The sequence below is a fragment of the Rhinopithecus roxellana genome, chromosome 21, assembly GCF_007565055.1.
Source record: "Rhinopithecus roxellana isolate Shanxi Qingling chromosome 21, ASM756505v1, whole genome shotgun sequence".
In the NCBI taxonomy this organism is placed as follows: domain Eukaryota; kingdom Metazoa; phylum Chordata; class Mammalia; order Primates; family Cercopithecidae; genus Rhinopithecus; species Rhinopithecus roxellana.
In genome coordinates this window covers 371,731-396,617 of record NC_044569.1, presented here as the reverse complement: position 1 = coordinate 396,617, position 24,887 = coordinate 371,731, and the positions used below count along the sequence as shown (strand labels likewise).

Here is a 24,887-nt window from a genome sequence, read left to right as displayed (position 1 = left end):
TCCTACCCTTTCTTTACTTCCCACCCCTAAAATACCAAGAATTCTTTTATTCTGAACTGACCTCTTTGACCTGCTAAATTTTTAAAAATTATGTAACAGTTATAATTCCTTTTAATTTTTTTTACTTTCCATTTTCTTTGGCAAAATTGCTTTCTAATACAAATAATAGTGGTTTTTTTGCTATTTTTACCACTTTACATGTCTCCACGTTGCAATGGCAATTAATCTTCACCTTGTGTTCCTTGGTGGTGTGGGAGCAGGACACAAAATAGCTTGATTTTTGGCAGAATTTCCTTGAGCTTCCTGATCTTGTTCACCCTTAATTCAGTGGCACAAAGTATTAAGATTGTAACACTATTTTTTCCACTCATTTGAGATAAAATTGAAGGAGTGACATGAGTAAGATTAAAGATAGGAGAAAGACATAAAAAATGAAAAGACCTAAATTACTTACTACAGGTCATAACTGCAAGCAAACAACAATGTCAAAATTCAGATCTAAGTCTCTTGACTCCAAAGCCTTTGATCTTTGAAATACCATGTACGATTTAAAGATCTTTACCTGTTCAGTATTACATAGATCAAAAATGGAAGGAATCGACGATTGTTGGCAGTTAAATTTTGGGAAAAAGAAAATAACATTTACTACATATTTAGCCTACATTATTAATAATACTGTTAGTATTTAACATAGTATTAATTTCAAATGAAATAATAAATGGCAAAGGATTTTGCAAGTTGCCACATATTTAACATGTTATTAGTAATGATTAATAATGAATAGGGCCAGGCGGCTCTATTCTACAGTGGTCTACAGTGTTATACAGTATTATACAGTGGCTCATGCTTGTCATCTCAGCACTTTGGGAGGCCAAAGTGGGAGGACCTCTTGAGGCTAGGAGTTTGAGACAGCCTGGATAATGTTGCGAGACCCTATCTCTACAAAAGAATTTTAAAATTAGCCAGGTGTGATGGCACGCACCTAAGTTTCAACTAGTCGGGAGGCTGAGGTAAGAGAATCACTTGAGCCCAGGAGTTCAAGGCTGCGGTTAGCTTTGATCATGCTACTGCATTCCAGCCTGGGCAACAGAACAATAACTGTTTCTTTAGAAAAATTAATAATACTACATTAAATATGTGGTAACTTACAACACACTTTGCCATATATTATTATCTCATTTGAAATAAGATATTGGTGTTACTTAATCCACCTGTAGCTTGTGGGCAACACACAAGATGCTAACAGTGGTAATACTTCTGCTAGCTCAAAACTCATTGTATACACACATATATATTATTCTAGGTTCTGTGGGTTAATCAAAACCAGTACCCTCTCTGTTTGAATTTTACATTCTTACGGGAGAGATTATCAGTGTGGGCTTTGTGAATAAAGAACTTAAGGCCTACCAAGTTTCGGGACTCTTTTACTTAGGAGTTTAGACTTTCTGAACATTATAATGGATTTTTAAAAAATAAATTATCTCTTTATATTGTGATAAAGTATGCGTAAGATAAAATTCCTGGGCATTTTTAACTATACAAGTCATATTGGCATTACATACATTCACATTGTCTTAAAACATTACCACTGCTGTGTCCAGAACTTTTTCGTCATCCTATACTAAACTCTTTCAGTTAAACAGTAACTTTCCATTTCCCTCTCCCCTCAGCTCTCAGTAATCACTATTCTTTCTATCTCTGAATTAGACTACTCAGGGTGTTTCATTTAAATAGATTACTGTAATATTTGTCTTTTTGTGACTGGTTTACTTCACCTAGCATAGTGTCTTCAAGATTCATTCATGTCATAGCATGTATCATAATATTCCATTGTGTGGATATACTACATTTTGTTTATCCGTTTATCCATTAATAGACACTTAAGATTGCTCTGTGTTTTAGCTATTGTGAATAACAAACAGTAGAGTACAAATACCTGCTTTCCATATTGTATTATTATTATGTATTATTCCATATTATATTTTGTATCCATATAAGTGTTATATATATGGATATTTCCGTAATATCCCTGTTTTCCATTAATTTGGGTATATACCTATAAGTGGAATGGCTAAGTCATATGATAATTAATTAATTAGTTTTGTAGAGACAGCCTTGCTGTGTTGATCAGGCTAGTCTCAAACTCCAGGGCTCAAGAGATCCTCCTGCGTCAGCCTCCCAAAGTGCAGGGAGCCACCATGCTCAGCCGTATGTTTAATGTTTTGAGGAAATGCCATAAAATTCACAATGTTTGCACCATTTCACATTCCCAGCAGCAGTGCACCAAAGTGCTGGGATTGCAGACGTGAGCTACCACGTTCAGCCGTATGTTTAGTATTTTGAGGAAATGCCATAAAATTCACAATGTTTGCACCATTTCACATTCCCAGCTGCAGTGCACCAAAGTGCTGGGATTGCAGACGTGAGCCACCACATTCAGCCATATGTTTAATTTTTTTGAGGAGACGCCATAATAGTAACCCCAACGTTTGCACCATTTCACATTCGCAACAGCAGTGCACATGGGTCCAGTTTCTCCACATCTCCAACATTTGTCCTTTTCTGTTTTGTTTTGTTTAATAGTAGTCATCCTAATGGATGTGAAGTGGTATCTTATTGTGGTTTTGATTTGCATTTCTCTAATGACCAGGAATGGTAAACATCTTGTCATGTGCTTATTGGCCATTCCTATATCTTCTCGAGAGATTTCTATTCAAGTTCTTTGCCCATTTTAAAATTTGGTGGTTTGTTTTTGTTGTTGTTGTTGAGTTATAGGAGTTCTTTTTAAATTTTGGATATTAATCTCTTATCAGATACATGGTTTGCAGCTATTTTCTATTCTCTACACTCTGTTAATAGTGCTTTCAAGCACAAAATTTTTAATTTTGATGAAATCTGGTTTATTTCTTCTTTTGTTGCTTGTATTTTTGGCTTTGTATTTAAGAAATCATTGCCAAATCCAGTGTGTCATGAAATGTCTTACCTATGCTTTCTGTGAATTTCATAGTTTCAGCCAGTATGTTTAAGTCTTTGACCCGTTGTGAATTACTTTTTATATAGTGTATAGTAAGGGTCCAATTTAACATTTTTGTATGTGGATATCCAGTTTTCCCAACACTATATATTGAAAGGACTGTCCTTTCCCTGCATTGAAAGTTGTTGGCCCCTTGTGTCAATCATTAAGCCATATACATGAGAGTTTATTTGTGGGGTTTTTGTTGTATTCCATTGGTCTGTATATGTTTGTCTTTATGTTGGTATCACACTGTACAATTATGGAAGCTTTGTAGTAAGTTTTGAAATCAGGAAATGTGAGTCTTTCAACTTCGTTCATTTTCAAAATTGTTTTGACTATTTGGGATCTCGTGAGATTTCTTATGAATTTTTAGAATAAGTTTTTACATCTTTGCCAGAAAGGACATTGGGATTTCGATGGAGATTGCATTGAATCTTTAATTCATCTTACCATCTTAACAATACTAAGTTTTCGAGTCCATGAACGCAGGATGTCTCCCCATTTATGTAAGCCTTCTTTAATTTCAGCAATGTTTTTAAGTTTTTGGTGCATAAGCCTTACATCTCCTTGGTTAAATTTTTTCCTAGGTGTTTCTTTTTGATTTTTTTGAGACGAGTCTCGCTCTGTCGCCCAGGCTGGAGTACAGTGACTCAATCTAGGTTCACTGCAAGCTCCGCCTCTGGGGTTCATGCCATTCTCCTGCCTCAGCCTCCCGAGTAGCTGGGACTACAGGCGCCCACCACCAAACCCGGCTAATTTTTTTACTTTTTTTTTTAGTAGAGACGGGGTTTCATCATGTTAGCCAGAATGGTCTCAATCTCCTGACCTCCTGAACCCCCCGCCTCCGCCTCCCAAAGTGTTGGGATTACAGGCGTGAGCCACCACGCCTGGCCTTTGATGTTATTTTAAATGGAATTGTTCCCTTAATTTTCTTTTCATATTGTTTATTGCTAGCATATAGAAGTAGAACTTTTAGGTCGGGCGCGGTGGCTCAAGCCTGTAATCCCAGCACTTTGGGAGGCCGAGATGGGCGGAACACGAGGTCAGGAGATCAAGACCATCCTGGCTAACACGGTGAAACCCCGTCTCTACTAAAAAATACAAAAAACTAGCTGGGCGAGGTGGCGGGCACCTGTAGTCCCAGCTACTCGGGAGGCTGAGGCAGGAGAATGGCGTAAACCCGGGAGGCGGAGCTTGCAGTGAGCTGAGATCTGGCCACTACACTCCAGCCTGGGCAACAGAGCAAGACTCCATCTCAAAAAAAAAAAAAAAGAAAGAAGTAGAACTTTTATTTCTGATCTTGTAACCTGCAATTTTGTTGAATTTGTCTATTACCTCTAATGTATTATTTTGTAGCTTCTTTAGGATTTTCAATATTAGGATCCTGTCACCTGCGAATAGAGAGAGTTTTACTTCTTCCTTTCCAATTTATATGCCTTTTATTTATCATTCTTGCCTAATTACTCAGACTAGAGCTTCCAGTAAAGTGTTGAATAGCAGTGGTAAAAGTAGGCACCTTGTCTGTTTCTGGTCATAGGAGGAAGCTTTTAGTCTTTCACCACTGGGTATAATGTTAACTGTGGGATTTTCATTAATATCCTTTATCATATTGAGGAAGTTCCTCTCTATTCCTTGTTGGCCAAGTGTTTTCAATCATGAAAGGGTGTTGTGTTTGTCAAATGCTTTTTGTATGACAACTGAAATGATCATATGGGTTTTTTTTCCTTCATTTTGTTTTGTTTTTTTAATAGAGTCGCTCTGTTGCCCAGGCTGGAATGCGGTGCCATGATCTTAGCTCACTGTATTGTTGAACTCTCAGACTCAAGGGATCCTCCTGCCTCAGCCTCCCGAGTAGCTAGGAACACAGTCATGTGTCACCACACCTGGCTAATTTTCTTTTTATTTTCTGTAGAGATGGTGTCTTGCTATGTTGCCCAGACTGGTTTCAAACTCCTGGTCTCAAGCCACCCTCCCTTGGCCTTCCAAAGTGCTGGGGTTATAGGCATGAGCCACTATGGCCCTATTATGATTCTTTATTTCTTTTAAAATAAATTTTGGCAGTCTGTGTTTTCCAGGAATGTCTCTATTTCATCTAAGTTATCTAATTTGTCACTGTAGGCCGGGCGTAGTGGCTAACCCCTGTAATCCCAACAATTTGGGAGGCCGAGGTAGGTGGATCACTTGAGGCCAGGAGTTTGAGATCAGCCTGGCCAACATGACAAAACCTGATCTCTACAAAAAATACAAAAAAAAAAAAAAGAACCAGCCAGGCATGGTGGTGCACTCCTGTAGTCCCAGCTACTCCAGAGACTGAGGCAGAGAATCACTTGAACCCAGGAAGCACGGATTACAGTGAGTTGAGGTTGCACCACTACACTCCAGCCTGGGTGACAGAGCAAGACTCTGTCTCCAAAAAAAAAAAGAAAAAAAAAAGTCGCTGTACGATTATGCATTGTATTTTCTTTTTACTTCTATGTGGTTGGTAGTTATGCCCCTACTTTCATTTTTTATTTTAGTTGTTTGTGTCTTCTGGGTTTTTTTCCCCTCTTAGTTCAGTAGAAGAATTGTCAATTTTGCTGATCTTTATAAAGAACCGATTTTTAGTTTTGTTAATTTACATTATTGATTTTCTATTCTCAGTTTTATTTCTATGCACTCCAATCTGTATTCTTTCTTTCCTTTTGCTAGCTCTTAGTTTAATTTGCTTTTCTTTTTATAGTTCCTTGTAGTGTCAAGTTGGGTTATTGGCTTGAGATCATTGGTTTTTAGTATAATAGACATTTATAGGTAAAATTTCCACCGGAGCACTGCTTTCATTGACTCCCATACATTTTGGTATGTTGTTTCATTTTCATTTGTCTCAAAGTATTTAGTCTTCCCATTTTCATTTGTTTCTAAGTATTTAGTCTTCCTGTGATTATTTCTTTCAGTCACTGGTGATTTAAGAGTGTTTTGTTTAATTTCCATGTATTTGTGAAACTTTCAGTTTTCTTCCTATTACTGACTTCTTGGTTCATTCTCTTGTGGTTAAAGAAGATACTTTGTATGATTTCAGTGTTTTAAAACTTTTTAAGACTTGTTTTTTGGTTCAACTTATAATCTGTCTTGGAAAATGTTCCATACACACTTGAGAAGAATGTGTATTCTGCTGTTGTTGAGTGTTCTGTACACGCCTGTTACGTCTAGTTGGTTTGTGAAGTTGTTAATATCTTCTATTTTCTTATTGATCTTCTATTTATATGTTCTATCCATTGTTGAAAGTAGGTTATTGAAGACACCAACTTGTGTTAAGCCATTTTTGCATTGCTATAAAGGAATATCTGAGACTGGTAATTTATAAAGAAAAGAGTTTTAATTGGTTCATGGTTCTGCAGGCTGTACAAGCATGTTGCTGGCATCTGCTCAGCTTCTGGAGAGGCCTCAGGGAGCTTTTACTCATTGCAGAAGTCAAAATGAGAACAGGCCCATCACATGGTAAGAGCCAGGAGCAAGAAAGAGGGTGAGGGGTACGATGACACGCACGTTTTTAAACAACCAGATCTGGCAATAACTCATTCACTGTCTTGAGGACACCACCAAGGGGATGGTGCTAAACCATTCTTGAAAAATCCACTTCTATGATCCAGTCACATCCCACCAGCCCCCGCCCCCCAACATTGGGGATTACTTTTCAACATGACATTTGTGGGGACAAGCTATAAAACTGTGTCAGACTATTATTTTAGAACGGTTTTTTTCCTGCATTCATGTCTATTTTTGCTTCTTACATTTTGGGGCTGTGTTAGATGCATACATTTTTATAGTCATTATATTTTCTTAATGGATTGAGCCTTTTATCAATTAATATGCAGTGTCCTTTTTTGCCTCTTTTGACGGTTTTTTATTTAAAGTCTGTGTTGTCTCATGTTAATGTAGCCACTTCAGCTCCCTTTTGCATGGAATATCTTTTTTCCTCCATTACTTTTAACCTATGGATGCAGGTCAAGTAACCTTTTAACCTATGTCTGTGGATCTTAGGCGAGTCTCTATAGACGGATACAGTTGAATCATTTTTTTATTGCATTCTACCCATCTCAGCCTTTTGATTGGTGAGTTTAATCCATTTAAATGTAAAGTGAATACTGATAAGAAAAGACTTCTGTCATCTTCCTGTTTTCTATGTCATATATTTCCTTTTTATTCCTCAGATAATACATTATTGCTTTCTTTTGTGTTTAGTTTTTTACCCTAGTATGCTATTTTGGTTCCTTCTTTTCCTTTTCTGTATATTTTTTAGTCATTTTCTTATTAATTAACATGGAGTTACACTTAACATTCTAAATTGATAACAATCTAGGTTGAATTGATACCACTTTACTTTGAGTAGCTTTCAAAAACTTGCTTCTATTTACATTTATCTAAATAGTTACCTTTACTGATACTCCTTTTTCTTCTTCATGTGGCTTTGAGTTAAGACAGTTTGATTATGGCATGTGATTATGATATGTCTTCATGTGGAGTTTTTGGAGTTTTTCATAGTTGGCATTCAGCTTCTTGGATGTGTAGATTTATATATTTTACCAGATTCGGAAAGGTTTGGCCATTATTTCTTCAAATAGTCTTTTTGCCCCTTTCTCTCCTTCTGGAATTCCCATAATCTGTGTGTTGGTCTGGTTTGATGCCACAGTTTCCTTAGTCTCTGTTCACTTTTTCATTATTTTTCTTTCTGTTCCTCACACTTGATAATTTCATTTGTCCTATCTTCAAGTTCACTGATTTTTTTCCTCTGCCTATTCAGATCTGCTGTTGAAGCTTTCTAGAGAAATTTTAACTTCAGCTATTGTACTTCTCAGTGCTAGACTTTCTATTTGGTTTTATTTTCTATCTCTTTCATGATATTTTTTCTTTGTTAAGACATCATCTTCTGGGTACTTTGTCTATAGTGTTCGTTTGTTTTTTGAACACATTTAAGAGAGTTTAAGGTTTTGTTGAATAAATCTAATGTCTTGGTTTCCTCAGTGGTGGTTTCTATCATTTTCTATATTCCCTGTGAATGGCCTATACTTTCTTGCTTCTTTACATGCTTTGTAATTTTTTGTTGTAAACTGGACATTGTTTTAAAGCAGCTGTATCCTTCTAAGAAGGACATTTTGGATATTACAGTGTTGTAACTCTGGAAATCAGATTCTTCCTCTTTTACCCAGGGCTTGCTGTTGTTGCTTGTTGTGGGCTGTGATAGTGACTTTTCCAAACTATTTTTGCATTGTCATGTGTATTCACTGAAATCTCCATTTCATTATCTCAGCCAGTGACAGAGATTTCCTTAAATGCCAAATTTTTGTATCCTCTTTCTTCATTAAACACTCCCTGCTTGTTACTAGTTTTTTATTAGGTTCCAGAGTTCTCAGAAAGTTGCTCTGGTAGTTTTTGTCAACTCAGCATTTGTTTCAGTGGAGGTATGATTTCTTTGTGTTCCCTACTTTGCCATTTTTGACAACATCTGCTGGATTCTTTTTTATGGAACATGGTTTCTAAATTAACAGTTATTTAATGAAGGCATATTTTTAAACAAATATATACTGATGTTTATTCTGTAAAGTTATCTTTATTCTTATTAGTTCTGAAGTGATTATATGGCATTATATAAAGCCTAAGTAAGCATCTTAATTTAGAAGCAGAAATAATTACTTTTATAACTCTTCCAATATTTTCCCCACGTGTGTCTCAGAATTTAAACAGGTGAGAGTTTGTCATTTTAGAACTACTGTGAAATAGTGTCATTTATAAAAAGAGTAGGTCCATCAGAAACAGCAAGAGAAAATGCAGCACACTTATTCTGCTTCTCTCTTTCTGATATAATTTTAAAGCAGGTTTTCTGAGCCTTAGCAGTTGACAAATGATTCTTTTTGTGGGGATTATCCTAAACTTAAGGATGTTTAGTGGCATCCCATGACTGTACTCATTAGGTGCCAGTAACACCTTTTTTCCATTAATGAGAACCAGAATATGTACCCAGACGTTGCTGAATGCCCTCCAGCAGGCAAAAGTGTCTCTGATTGAGATCACTTTTAACATAAAATTTATGCCAAGACCATAATTCACTTTTGTGTTTCCCAAGGGCGGCAACCGTTTGTGTTTTCCCCTCATTTTACAAATGCTAGAAAGCTAGCCTTGTCTAATCAGTTCTGTTGGCCATTCAGGAAAGTGGAATGGTGGAAAAGCTCAGATCTCACTCTCTTGTTACTGTTAGTACTATGGCTTCATTCGGGTAAATGTGTTGTTTTGTTTCCTAAATATTAATTTACTGTGTCTCAGATGGCGCAACAATAAGTATTTCTTGCCTGAAATACCCAGATGATTGAAAAGAAAACTGATTCCTTTTCCCTAAAAGAACATGAGGTTGTTGTACCTAAAATAATTTTTTAGTATTTTGATGATCATAATTCAGGGATGTTTTATTATACTACAGTATCTTTAAGCTAAAAAATAAATTTTCTTAAACTTTTATTTTCTTAGAATTTATTTTTAGATGTACCTCTTGTAACATTCAAGTCCCAGAAGTAGATGTTAGTAGTATTAGTTTTATATAGTATTTTCTCCTATGTTATGAATATTTAAACGTTGTCACATATGGTTTTATATTATTAAGTATATGTAAGACTTGGTCCATATCAAATTTATAATTCTTGAAGATGTCATGTCCGTTTTTTGTATTACTGCCCTTTTTTGTTAACAATGATAGCATAAATACCTCACTGCATTAGTCTTAATCACTTGATTCTAGAGGTAGCTAGTCTGAAAATACAATTCCAAATCCGTTGCTCCTGTGGCTTAATCTTATGGAGATATTGGGGTGGGAGAGAGGAGTATTGATCATCTGGATTCTGAGTGAGTAAAAATATTTCAGTACCAAATTATTATGTCCAGGAAGCTAAGAAGTAACCTTAATTTCTGGTTTACTATAAAGCAGATTAACCAAAAAATACTATATTTAAAGATAAACAATTTTTTCAAGTACGGTTTGTTATGCTTTAGTTTCTGAAAAGTTTTTTCTGTAGTCCTGAATGCTTTTGTGTATTTATTGGTACATTCTAAAACAAACCTTAATAAATGCTTCATTTGTAATAGTCAAGTTAAACCCAAGGTATAGATAATTATAGGTGACTTTGAAGATAATTGTTTCATAGAATTTCATAATGATCAATTATCAGTTGATTTTTAATCCTGGCAAAGCTTAGTATAATAGGATTCAAGCCAGGTAGAATTTGTGGTTTGCAAACTTTTATAAGAGAGAAACCATCAGTAGTTGGTATGGAATCTGCTTCACTTTACTTGTATTTTAAGTTTGAAATGAGCAACTAATTTTGTTTCTGTTTTTAGCTGTAGCACCAGTTGTACCTGATTTAAGTAGTGACATTGATACTAGTAATTTTGATGACTTGGAAGAAGATAAAGGAGAGGAAGAAACATTCCCTATTCCTAAAGCTTTTGTTGGCAATCAACTACCTTTTGTAGGATTTACATATTATAGCAATCGTAGGTAAGTATGCTAAACAGTGATTGTAGGAGTAAGTGCCGATTTTGTTCTTAGAAATATCTAAAAATCATTTTTAAAGTAGATTTAATGGTATATAAAGATATACCTTATGCAGTTTTTCATTGATGCATGATATCTCCAGTATTTCATATTTAATTTGTCTTGGACTCATCCGTGTTTAGGACACTGTTTTTCAAAATATTTTTGCTAAATGATATACTATATATCCTCAAGTTACAACAATTAATAGGTCAAAAGATGCTATAAATACTGATATTTTGATCTGTAGACTTATGGTTTATAATACATTTTGAAACAACATGTAGACTTTTTTTTTTTTTTTTTTTTTTTTTGGAGATGGAGTCTTGCTCTGTCACCCAAGCTGGAGTGCAGTGGCACAATCTTGGCTCACTGCAGCCTCCACCTCCTGGGTCCAAGCAATTCTCCTGCCTCAGCCTCCCGAGTAGCTGGGATTACAGGTGCTCACCACCACACCCAGCTAATTTTTGTATTTTTAGTAGAGATGGGGTTTCACCATGTTGGCCAGGCTGGTCTTGAACTCCTGACCTCATGATCTGCCCGCCTTGGCCTCCCAAAGTACTGCGATTACAGACATGACCCACCGTGCCTGGCCAGTATGTAGACTTTTCTTTTCTTTTCTTTTTTTTATTATTATTGTTATACTTTAAGTTCTAGGGTACATGTGCATAACGTGCAGGTTTGTTACATATGTATACTTGTGCCATGTTGGTGTGCTGCACCCATCAACTCGTCAGCACCCATCAACTTGTCATTTACATCAGGTATAACTCCCAATGCAATCCCTCCCCCCTCCCCCCACATGTAGACTTTTCTAGCATTATCATCACCATATTGATGCTATCAATTTTTAGCTCTTCAAAAATTAAGTAATTCCTCCCCAAACCCATTTAATTTACCATGTGTTATAACATGTAGTATTACCTCCACTGTGACCTTGGACAAATAACTTTGGCCTTTTATGCCTCCATTTCCTCAAAAATAGGGATGATGATAATAACAATAATACTACTTGCCTACTTACCTCACAGGATTGTTGTAAGGTGCCAAGACCAGCGGTACTAGAGGAGTTAAAGACACACACCCACAAATATAGAGGTGTGAAGTGGGGAATCTGGGGTCTCACAGCCTTCAGAGCTGACAGCCCGGAACAGAGATTTACCCACATATTTATTAACAGCAAACCAGTCATTAGCATTGTTTCTATAGATACTAAATTAACTAAAAGTATCCCTTATGGGAAACAAGGGATGGGTGGAATTAAATGAATAGGTTGGGCTAGTTAACTGCAACGGGAACACACCCTTAAGACACAGTTCTCTCATGCTAATCGTTTGTGGCTTAAGAATGCCTTTAAGAGGTTTTCCGCCCTGGGCGGGCCAGGTGTTCCTTGCCCTCATTCCTGTAAACCCACAACCTTCCAGCTTGGGTGTTAGGGCCATTAAGAACATGTTATAGTGCTGCAGAGATTTTGTTTATGGCCAGTTTTTGGGGGGCTTGTTCCCAACAGTAAGGTTTAAGTAAATTAAAACACAGTACAGCACTTAGAAGAGTGCTTTGCATGGTGTAAGCACTCAGTGTAACTATTATTATCATTGGTATGAGTTCATGTTAGCTTTACTCTAATGTACTTGAGATTTAAGTTAAACATTTAACATTATTTTAGTGTGCTGAGCATTTGTTCATTCCACAGATATCTTTGATAACTTATTATTTGTCAGGTATATACTAAGCACCAAATTGCATGGAGAAGGATGAATAAGATACAGTACCTTCTCTTGAGAGGCTCACATTTGGTGAGAAACGGATAAATTGTACAATGTAGGTTGGTAAGAACGACATAGTAGAAATCTCGGTCAGGCACAGTGGCTTACGCCTGTAATCTCGGCAGTTTGGGAGGCCGAGGTGGGCGGGTCACTTGAGGCCAAGAGTTTGTGACTAGCCTGGCAAACGTGGTGAAACCCTGTCTCTACTAAAAATACAAAAATTAGCCAGGCGTGGTGGCGCATGCCGGTAATCCCAGCTACTTGGGAGACTGAGGCAGGAGAATTGCTTGAACCTGGGGGACGGAGGTTGCAGTGAGCCAAGATCATGCCACTGCACTCCAGCCTGGGCAATGGAGTGAGACTGTCTCAAAAAAAAAGAAAAAAAAAAAAAGGAAGGAAGTGAAGGAAGGAGAAATCTAAACAAAGTGCTATACCAATATAATGCATTGAACTATATAATAACACTTACTGGGTGGGTTAAATCTGCTTTTAATTATCTCAAAAATATGTACTTCTAATCAAATTATACTCCTTTGGAATGGTATCAGATAACGGATTTGCTTGGAGTAAATTATTACATTTGAGGTCTTTATAACTAATCTTATTTTAAAGTGAAGAGTCTTGTCATTTTAGTATTAGAGCCATTCGGGTTAAGCTGAGAAATCAGAAGGACAATTTAGTCTGGCTTTTTGAAACTTCTTCAGTAATTCACTGTAAGATAGTACTTAATACTTTTTGTTGCATCATCAGTGAGATAGCTGGCACTTACCTTTTTTTCCTCCCTAACACTCCATGAGTATAATATTTTAACTATTTTCAATTAACATACATATACAGAAGAGCTTCAGGGTGATTTTTGCTGAAGCATTCTTTTTTTTTTTTTTTTTGAGACAGAGTTTTGCTCTTGTTGCCCAGGTTGGAGTGCAATGATGCAATCTTGGCTCACTGCAACCTCCGTTTCCTGGGGTCAAGCCATTCTCCTGCCTCGGCCTCCCAAGTAGCTGGGATTACAGGCATGCGCCACCACGCCCGGCTAATTTTGTGTTTTTCGTAGAGACAGGGTTTCTCCACGTTGGTCAGGCTGGTCTCGAACTCCTGACCTCAGGTGATCTGCCTCCCTTGGCCTCCCAAAGTGCTGGGATTACAGGTGTGACCCACCATGCCCAGCCTGCTGAAGCGTTCTTTAACTTTTTGTATTCTTATCAATTATTCTTTGACTTGGTTTCTGAAACACTCAAGTTGTTGATAATAAACAACCTCCAATGTTTTTGTATTTTCTGTAGTAGAGTCCAGCAGTTAATAACCTTAAGTTTCTCTGTATAATGGTAACCTTGAGTTACATAAACATTTATTCTACTCTTTGTCCTACATTATCATGCACTTGGTTATGTTCTCTAGTTTTTCTTTGAATTCATGTTTTATGGCCCAAACTAATTTTTAAGTTTCTTAAAAGTAGAAATTATACTGCTTTTTTTTTTTTTTTTTTTTTTGTGAGATGGAGTCTCGCCATCTTCCAGGCTGAAGTGCAGTGGCGTGATCTCGGCTCACTGCAAGCTCCACCTCCTGAGTTCACGCCATTCTCCTGCCTCAGCCTCCCGAGTACCTGGGACTACAGGCATCTGCCACCACGCCCAGCTATTTTTTTTTTTTTTTTTTTTGTAGTTTCGGTAGAGACGGGGTTTCACCGTGTTAGCCAGGATGGTCTCGATCTCCTGGCCTTGTGATCTGCCCGCCTTGGCCTCCCAAAGTGCTGGGATTACAGGTGTGAGCCACCGCCCCCAGCCATATATACTGTGTTCTTAATTGTCAAAGCCCATTGACAAATATATGTAGTATTTTTTAAGTAATTACTACATGAATAGGCAAAGGTACAGTTGCTCTTAATAAGAAAGAACCAACAATATATATATATATTTTTTTTGAAACAGAGTCTCGCTCTGTTGCCGAGGCTGGAGTGCGATGGTGTGATCTTGGCTCACTGCAATCTCCGCCTCCTGGGTTCACGTGATTCTTGTGCCTCAGCCTCTGAGTAGCTGGGATTTCAGATGCGTACCACCACGCCTGGCTAATCTTTGTATTTTTATTAGAGATGGGTTTCGCCATGTTGGCCAGGCTGGTCTCAAACCCCTGGCCTCAAGTGATCCACCCGCCTTGGCCTCCCAAAGTAATCCCATCAAATTACATGTGTGAGCCACTGCACCTGGCCCTGGCAAAAATATTGATTAGCCTTATTGTAATATGTAAGCATAATTTAGAATATACAGATATGAAATAGAAAACCTCTGAAATTCTTATCCCTGAAATCCAAATATACTTTTAATACCAAGGGCAGAAATAATTGTTGCTTAATTACAGCAGAATTAAACATGATTTTTAAAATAGCCTTAAGCTGTATTCCTAATATAGTAACTCCTATTTCTTAAAAAGTTACCTAAATGACCAGATTCTGTGTAAAAGCATCAATATAATATGCAAATGTACCTTGATAGAAAATGACAGAAGTTGGAAGAATTAATGTATACAAGTGATGTCCTTAAATTTCCCTTGCTGCATTCAAGCTTTTATTACTAATTTTGCAAAAGACTAAAATGTCAGTCTCAATTACGTAACTTGTTAAGTTTAGAAAATATCTTAGAGACGAAACAGTCTCATCTAATTTAGATTTCACTGGCATTGCTATATGCCTTATTTATATTACATAAGCAGAATCTCACATTGAATTTGTGAGATGCTTAATAGTCAATGGAATTAAATTGCACTACATCCAGAATTTGTCAATTGTTATATGGGACTTTTCCTCTATAAAACTGCTACATAGCCCCTATTATTGTCTTAAAGTTGTCTGAATCTCCATTGGATCTGAATAATTTTTCAAGGAAAACCTAGGAAGTGGCATATTTCTAGCTGTTTCTTTTATAGTGCCATTATACTGTGTATTTTTATTGATTCTTAATGGATTCTGTCATTCACTGATTTTTAAAATTTACTTAAATTGTTCTTTTGGAACATTATTAATATCTGGTGTGTTAACAGATGCCTCCAATAGCTATGAAGTGTACGATAACTATTTGATGTCCTTTTGCGAGAGCTCTACTGGTTAATTGGGATGCTGACTGTAGTGGTGGTGATGGTAGAAGTAGTGATTATAGTAGTTGTAGCCATAGTAATTGTAGCATGGTGGTGGTAGTAGCAACACTAGCGGCACTAGGACCTTACCAGAAAGCCTAATCTGAACTAACTTGAGACTTTGTTTTTTATTTATCTTACTTGGTATGAATATTCTTATGTTTTGCTACAAGAATATTAAGTCATATGTTTACAGGCTGCTACTATTTTTAGACCTAACTGGGTGTTTTATTTAATATATGTATCATTTCTGAATTATGTTTATAAAAATTATGAGCCTATACTTAATTTTTAAAAACAAAGCTACTGTAACACTGAACATAAAATAGGCATGTAGTATTTATTATTGGTTGTTACGGGATATTAAAGAGGTTTTTGTTTTGTTTTCTTTTTAAACTTTTCTTTCCCTCAGATACTTATCTTCAGCAAATCCTAATGATAACAGAACTAGCTCCAATGCAGATAAAAGCTTGGTAGGTATTTTCTTAATATTAAGAAAATTGTTTTTAAAATTGTTTTGTGGGTAATATATTTGTGTGTATGATAGTAAATTTATGTATTGTTTGTGAAGCTGTGGTTAGCTGAACTTAGATTTTTATGACACTTTTATCTCCCGTCTCCTTTTCGGTCTGATTTTTTGCTCAAACATCAAATGAAATAATATATTTGGAGGCAGTTAGTAAACTAAATTGTTACACAGATTGACAGAGGTCATCTTTTTTAATCTTTGGAATCAGGAACTATGATATATCAGTGTGTCATTAAGGGTCTTGATAGGCAAACAGATCACATGTTCAAAAGATTTAAACGAGAGTTTTGTGTGTATGGTAAATATACATAACATGAAATTTACCATTTTAATCATTTTTAAGTGTGCAGTTCAGTGGCATTAAGCACCTTCACATGGTTGTGCAGCCATCACCGCCATCCATCTCCAGAACCTTTTCATCATCCCAAACTAAAAATCTATGCCAATTAAACAATAACTCCTAATTTCACCCTCCCCCCAGGTCCTGGTAACCACCATTCTACATTCTAGGCACCTTATATGAATGGAATGATACAATATTTATCCATATGTGACTGACTTATTTCATGTAGCATACTGTCTTCAAGGTTCATCTATATTGTAGTATGTATTCAGATTTCCTTCGTGTTTAAGGTTGAGTAATATTCCATTGCGTACATATATATACACACACATACACATACATATATATATACACACGCACACCATATTTTGTGCATTTATTAAGTGAATTGTTTAATGAAGGGATGATTAACAAGCTGTGAACATCAGTAGAGGGAAACAATAAAGCGTACTAAAGCACCCATGTATGAACAAGAGTGGGAAGCCATTGCCCTATACTGAAGGAGCCAAGAGAGAAAACCTTATTGTAGCTCAGAGAAAGCCTGACATCATAGAAGAGGAATATAAAACATAGAACATTGCAAGAACCACAGTGAAGCACAAAGGGTGTAGGGAGAATGAATATTTTTTTTTTTACCTTCAGATTTCTGCTGGTGTCTCCTGTGGGTTGAAACCAACCTTAAAGTCATAGGGCTACAGAGTAATACAGGCAATGCACTCTAGATTTTAAGGCAAAGAAGAGCAGAGGATGAAATTTCAAGGTTAGAAGCGAATGGGGGAAATGGAGAATAACCAGTATAGTCAGCATCATCTTAATTTGTCCACTGAGAAGTAAATTACTCTCAAAAATAAATTTTAGTTGAGTTCTTTATGTTGTTTATATAGCTCATGTTCTGAGACAGAGGTAAAACAAAATCTTACTTGCTTACATTTCAGAAGGTCCTTTTGGGTTAACAGGAATTTTCTGAAAAATATCCAGAGTAATTATCTGTCCCTTCCTAGAGCATTCTTTGAACTTTTTGTCTACTATAGCCTACATTTTTTGAGGGGGCACAGAGACGTTGCAAGCCTACATATTTTTTTTTTTTTTTTGAGGCAGAGTCTCGCTCTGTCGCCCAGGCTGGAGTGCAGTGGCCAGATCTCAGCTCACTGCAAGCTCCGCCTCCTGGGTTCACGCCATTCTCCTGCCTCAGCCTCCCACGTAGCTGGCACTACAGGCGCCCGCCACCTCGCCCGGCTAGTTTTTTGTATTTTTTAGTAGAGACGGGGTTTCACCATGTTAGCCAGGATGGACTCGATCTCCTGACCTCGTGATCCGCCCGTCTCGGCCTCCCAAAGTGCTGGGATTACAGGCTTGAGCCACCGTGCCCGGCCCAAGCCTACATATTTTTAACAGGAGAGGAAGAGGTAGCAGCTATTTTTAAAAAGCTGATAATGATTCTTTTCTTTATCCTTGATATATTGACTTTTAAATACAAGAGAATGTGGTGAAAAGGGAAAATGAGAAAAAGGTGAAGGAACTACATAAATACCCATTTGCTGTTAAGTTCATCTTTTAAATTTTAATCTCAGTAGAGCTGTTTGGCAAGTTATGTATTGCTAACAAGGGCTCAAAAATCTTTGACCTAGGTAATAATAAGAGTTGCTGTAAGTCAGCTCTCACTGTATTACTTGACTGTAGAGTTAGAAGTACCTTTGGCCTTCAAAAATATTCAAAGGATTCATGTTTTCTTTGGGCGGATTTTGTTTAGTGGTGATTACCGTAAGTTTGTCAGTGGTTGCTACCTTTATCTTTTGCTCTAATAATATCAAGGGGGAAATACTAATTATTTTAACCTAGAACTAAGTACAAAATCAACTAATTTAATTTTCCTTGAAAACCTTTTAGCAGAGATACTAATGAACAACTTTGCAATTGCCAAATACAATGGATGATTTTCAGCCCGTGTCTTATTTTTCTTCTTTGCTGTATTTGACACTGACTACTTCCTTCTTCTTTGGAACTTCAGACTTTTCTAACTCTTTTATGGTCCTATTGTTTCCCTCTTTTTTACCTCCCATATTTTTGAATTTTATTTATTTCTCAATCCCCTTTTCAGGATCTTCCTCCTTTGCTTACTTTCGATTATTAAACATTTCCCAAAGTTCAGATCTTGGCTCTCTGCTCTTTCTCTGTAGGTAATCTCATTCATGTCCAGCTTGCTCTTCTGAGCTCCAGCCCTGAATCTTTCTCTCTCTTCTGTATACTTCTCAGGCGTATCAAACTAGGCCAGAGCTAAACTCATTGTTTTCCTGTCCCCATTCCCTCCCTAGCAGTGTGTTGACTGTCTCTCATAATGGTATATCTGTTCTAACTTCCAATTGATTTGGTCATACGTTATGCTTTCTAACTGATACCTTTATCCATTACTTCCTCATCATTCCTATAGACTCTGCCTTTTATCAGATCCATATTCTCTTATCTGAACTGTTTTGATAGCTTTTTAACTGGTTGCTCTTCTTAGAACTTCACTGTCCTCTAAGCTTGTCATTCACCTTATTATTGTAGTGATGTTTTTGAGGTGCCAGCATTATGTCATTTCTCATTTAAAATGTTTATGGGTTAAAGTCCCTAACTCCAATTTGTGCATGCAAGCATCATTACCTTCTTAGACTTAAAGTGAGTTGTTTTCCTGTTACGTTCTGTGCTCTGCTACAGTGCTTGATTTCTTTCCGTTTCCCAAATGTATCGTATTTTCTTCTGCCTTTCTACATTTGGGCTCATTGTTCATTCTAGCTAAAATGCCTTCCTTGTACCACCTGCTTTGCTTTATCAGATTATCAGTTCCTCTTACCTTTTTAGGCCTCAACTTAAGGATTATATATTCTTGACAGAGTTAGAAGTGACCTTTTCTGTCCTTCGGAACACTCTGTAGATAATTTTATTATTGTTTACCAAAGTCTGTTGTAATATTTTGTGTATATTTATTTGAGACGTTGTAGGTTCTTTTTTCTCTTCCAATTTAACTTTGCCTCACTATGTAACTATTTGCTTCATGAGAACAGGAACCAAATCTTTTTAATTTTTGTAATTCTAATGGCCTAACATTTAGTAGATGTTAAGAAAATGCTTGTTAAATTGATAATAAAAAAATTGAGATAGAAAAGAGGTAAGATTAAACTAAATTATTTTCTTAAAAGGTTTAAAATATTAACATAGACTTGATATTTTAAATGTCTAAATATTCTTAGTAGAATGAATTTTTGTTTTTGTTTTAAATTAAAGCAGGAAAGTTTGCAGAAAACAATCTATAAGCTGGAAGAACAGCTGCATAATGAAATGCAGTTAAAAGATGAAATGGAGCAGAAGTGCAGGTGAGAATATACTTGAAGTTTTTCATATTAAAAGTTTTACATACCAAATACTTATTTGAAAGCTTATACCCTGCAAACATCTGAAAGTAGATAGAAAATGAGGATGTAAAGATTACTACTGATAATACATTCATGATATGTCTCGGCTAGAATTGAGAAGTTGTATTTATGTTGGCTTAGTTATAGATGTATTTTCCTCAGAATATTTGAAGTACATTTGTTCCTGGCAGTCTGTATTCTTTTTTTTTTTTTTTTTTTTTTTCTGAGACAGAGTCTCACTCTGTTGCCCAGGCTGGAGTGCAGTGATGCGATCTCAGCTCACTGCAAGCTCCACCTCCCGGGTTCACGCCATTCTCCTGCCTCAGCTTCTCCAGTAGCTGGGACTACAGGCACCTGCCACAATGCCCGGCTAATTTTTTTTTTTTTTTTTTTTTGTATTTTTAGTAGAGACGGGGTTTCACTGTGTTAGCCAGGATCTCCTGACCTTGTGATCTGCCTGCCTCGTCTTCCCAAAGTGCTGGGATTACAGGTGTGAGCCACCGCGCCCGGCCAACAGTCTGTATTCTTAAAAAACTATAATGCTAATTCATTTAGTTGCCTGACTTACTGCTTTTTTCTCGTTACATAATTAGCTAACTAAAAAGGCAAATTAGGCTGGGCATGGCGGATCACTTGAGGGCATGAGTTCAAGACCAGCCAGGCCAGCATGACAACTGCATCTCTACTGAAAATACAGACAATTAGCTGGGCACAGTGGTGTGCACCTGTAGTCCCCGCTGCTTGGGAGGCTGAGACATGAGAGTTGCTTGTACTGTACTCAGGAGGGAGAGGTTACAGTGAGCCGAGATCACGCCATTATACTGCAGCCTGGGTGACAGAGCAAGACTCTGTCTCAAAAAGAAAAATAAATAAAGGGGAAATTAGTTTACATTAAATAAGGTGCTTTTTGAAATGTAAAATGTTGAAGATTAAAATACATTAAATTTTTGATGTGGCCATTCTAATTTCCACTGTGGTTCTCTGGAGCAGTAACTCAGAGTATTTTTTTCTGTGGGTCTGATTTCAGCATGTTATTGGCATTAGACCCACAGAAAAAATATCTTTGAGGTATGCTCAAGATTAATTTAAATAACCTATCTTAATACTGAATTACTTATCAATTATAAGCAATACTTTTTTTATAATTATTTATGTTTTTAGTGAATAGTATTGAATAAATGAAATGCAAAGGTAACACAAAAAGTATTCAACAAATAAAATTGGGAACACTGGTAATTTTGTGACAGAGCAGGTGGGGGGTTTGGTACGAAACAGGTAAAATTCTCACTTTTAACCATTCTTTATAGATTATATGGTTAAGTGTATAATACAAACTTTTTTTTTTCTTTTTTTTTTGAGACGGAGTCTTGCTCAGTCACCCAGGCTGGAGTGCAGTGGCGCGATCTCCACTCACTGCAAGCTCCGCCTCCTGGGTTCACGCCATTCTCCTGACTCAGCCTCCCGAGTAGCTGGGACTACAGGCGCCCACCACTATGCCCGGCTAATTTTTTTTTTTGTATTTTTAGTAGAGACGGGGTTTCACTGTGTTAGCCAGGATGGTCTTGATCTCCTGACCTCGTGATCTGCCCGTCTCGGCCTCCCAAAGTGCTGGGATTACAGGCGTGAGCCACCACGCCCGGCCAATACAAACTTTTTTTTAAAAAGGTATTTGAATATTATTTGAATATAAGCAAATAATTAACTGATCCCAGGGTTTGGAAAGAATTTCTAAATATAAAATATGAAAATAAGGGGAAGAACTGGGTAGATACTGTTATATAAATGTTGAGAAGTCTCTACATCCAATTTTTTTTTTTTTTTGAGACAACGTCTCACTCTTGTCCCCTAGACTGGAGTGCGATAGCGCGATCTCGGCTCACTGCAACCTCTGCTTCCCGGGTTCAAGCAATTCTTCTGCCTCAGCCCCCCGAGTAGCTGGGATTACAAGCACCAGCCACCACGCCCGGCTAGTTTTGGTATTTTTAATAGAGACGGGATTTCACCATGTTGGCCAGGCTGGTCTCGAACTCCTGACCTCAGGTGATCCACCCGCCTCGGCCTACCAAAGTGTTGGGATTACAGGCATGAGCCGCCACTCCCGGCCCCCAAAAAATTTTAAACAAAATTAAAAGACAACTGACAAACTGGTAGTAATGGTGAGTAGGGATCAGTTTGAGGAAGTAATAAGAATGGCTGAAGTGGCTAATAATCATGTGAAAATGTATCACCTCAAGGAAATAAAATTGAGATGAAACTTTTAAAAAGTATGTATTGAATTGGTAAATAGTTTTTAAAATAAAAACCTAGTGCTAGGGATTGTGGAGTGATATTTACTTGCATGTCTTTAAATTCTCTGCATTCAAATCATTTTAGTTACAGTCATTTATTCAATAAAAATTTCAGTTAAAGTGTCAAGATAATGTGCTTGTCAACAATATAGTACTGAATAAATCAAGACATGGCCCCTCTCCACAAGGAGCTTGTAATTTAGCAAGAAAAATAAGTAATTATCAAGAAGTGTGGTATGTATTAATTGGGGAGAGAATAAAATTATACAGGAATATCAGGAATACATCAGGAGATGCCTGTACTGTTTTGTCAGAGATAAGAGAAAGCTAAAACCAGAAGAGTCAATGGAAATTATTTGGAGAGGAGTGGAAGGAAGTGTTAGGGTCCAGGAGGTGAGAATCTGTGAAGGCCGTGAGGTAAGAGACCTTGACTGGCCTGTAAGATGTGAGGGAAGGAAAAGCCTGAGATGAGAGTGGGGAGGATGACAAGGTCTAGATTGGGGAGGATTCTTTTTTTTTCTCTTTTTTTTGGGGGGGGGACTAAGAAATTTGGAATTTATTTTAAGTGTGATGGAAAAACACCAAAAGTCATTAAACTAATAAGTAAAAAATATATATTAAATTTGCTGTTTCAAAAGCAGCATTTGGGACTTTATTCAACTAAATGGGAGTGAGGGAAGATGAGTCAAGGATGATTCCTAGGTGATGTCATTTACTTAGGGACTTTAGAAGAGAAGCAAATTGGTATTGGGGTGGGTGTGTGCAACGGAGGCAGTAAGTTCCATTTTGGAGATGCTGAATGAGGTTTTTGATGAGACATCCATGTGAAAATGTTGCATATATAGGTTTTGAAGCTCAGAATTACGTTTTGAACCAAAGAAAGCAAATTGTAATGAAGATAATACACTGAGTGTTGACAAATGGTGCCTTAACTGATTTGATATATGCTACCTTTCTCTTCGTTTACTTTATCCTGTATTAAAGGATAAATAGCTGATTTTTGAGTAGTGGTAAGTATTGCATGATGGAGTTTAGGGATACTTAACCTGAGATCCATAGACCTCCCCTAAAGAGTCCATGGATGAAATTTGAAGTCTTTAAACTTGGATGAGAAAAGGTGAATGTTTTCTCTAACTTGTAACTTAATTTTAGCACTTGTTTCAATTCTGAGCATAGGCAGCAATTCAGTCATTAGCAGTAGTTGTTAATTTTTATTACCAATAGAAATTATAGATGTTTTCTTATTACAGTTGTGACAGCTATCTCTAAATATCATTTATGCTCATCAATACTTTGAAATTACTGCCACTAGATCTTGTAACATAATATATTAAAGAAGCATATATACTACTGAATTATACATGTTTTTAAAAAGTTTATTACTGAATTTTAATATAATTGGCTCCTTTTTTTTTTTTGGAGATGGACTCTCACTCTATCACCCAGGCTGGAGTGCAGTAGCACGATCTTGGCTCACTGCAACCTCCGCCTCCCAGGTTCAAGCAATTCTCCTGTCTTGGCCTCCCAGGTAGCTGGGATTACAGGCGCCCGCCACCATGCCTGGCTAATTTTTAAAAATTTTAGTTTTAGTAGAGATGGGGTTTCACCATGTGGGCCAAGCTTGTCTCGAACTCCTGACCTCAGATGATCCACCCACCTCGGCCTCCCAAAGTGCTGGGATTAACATATATGAGCCACTGCACCTGGCCTAATTTTCTTTTAATCATATATAATTTTTGTGCTTCAAAAAATATTTTGAAAAAAGGCCATAGGCTTCACTTGACTGCCAAAGAGATCCATGGCACCAAAAAAGGATACAAAACTCTAGCAGTGGAAAAGTAAGGAATGTGAGTGTTTAACACTGGGCAATAGGAAATAAATGTATTTCTGATCTGTATTGCTTTTGTTTTTACAGAACCTCAAACATAAAACTAGACAAGATAATGAAAGAATTGGATGAAGAGGTACTTTTTGTTTCCTAATCAGAAGTTTCCTTTTTGAGATTTTTCCCTCTTTCAACTTGTTTCATTTCCTGAGAAAATTGTATTTGAACTCTATAGTTTGAAACACAAAACAGAGCCAGAGAATTGTGATGAGAGCCTTACCTTGGAACTGCAGTTTCAAGTGGTACAGATTAGATTATAGTTTAGTTTCCTTTGTACAATTGTATTCTACAGCCATATTGAAACTTTAGTATGTAAATTTCAGTTCAGTGGTTCTTGATGGTTGAAATGTGAGAAAGGAGCCAGAGAAGCAAGCGATCAGAAGTTGAATCTCAAACTGTATCAGAAAGAGATAGACAAATAAGGAAAAGAAAGAAACACAGTTTAAAATATTTTTAAAAGATTAACACTGACATAATCTCATATAATCAAATGGGAAATATATTGATTTTAGAATGTTCATCTTTTCCATGGTTACCTGTCAAAATTTTTTTATTATCAAAGAAACAATAACAAGCATTCATAATTCAGATGTTTGTTTGCAAATATGTAATACATTTCCATTCCTCTTAGTCAACTTCTAAATATATTTCTACTGTGTCTATGAGTCCCATGAAAAGAAATACACTCTCTATAGTCTTCTCCTAATATATTATTTTGTCCTTTTTTAGGTTTAATCTCTGATAGTTTTTATGCTGTGTTAATTTTTTCTTCCCTTATAGAATGATATCTGTCAATGGCTTGCTTTCTTTCGTGGGTGGCTTTGGATATCCATGTAATCATCTAGGAAGATTTAGATAGCATTTTACTAACTTGCCTTTGTATTTAGCCTTAGCAGTATATATTTGACTCTGAATGTTTAAGGAGTCCTTTTTTGCATTTCTTCCACTTACATTTAACTTTTAAAACACAGATAAAATTCAAATGTG

General features: G+C 36.7%; 1 protein-coding gene across 1 annotated transcript in view; it reads left to right on the top strand.

Moving 5' to 3' along the window:
• ROCK1 (Rho associated coiled-coil containing protein kinase 1) overlaps window positions 1–24,887 on the top strand; it is a 154,288-nt gene that overhangs the window by 65,876 nt on the left and 63,525 nt on the right. The window contains 4 exon segments of the mRNA XM_010354888.2: window positions 10,376–10,535; window positions 15,876–15,936; window positions 19,600–19,688; window positions 23,931–23,979. Of these exon segments, the coding sequence (XP_010353190.2) occupies window positions 10,376–10,535; window positions 15,876–15,936; window positions 19,600–19,688; window positions 23,931–23,979 (359 nt within the window).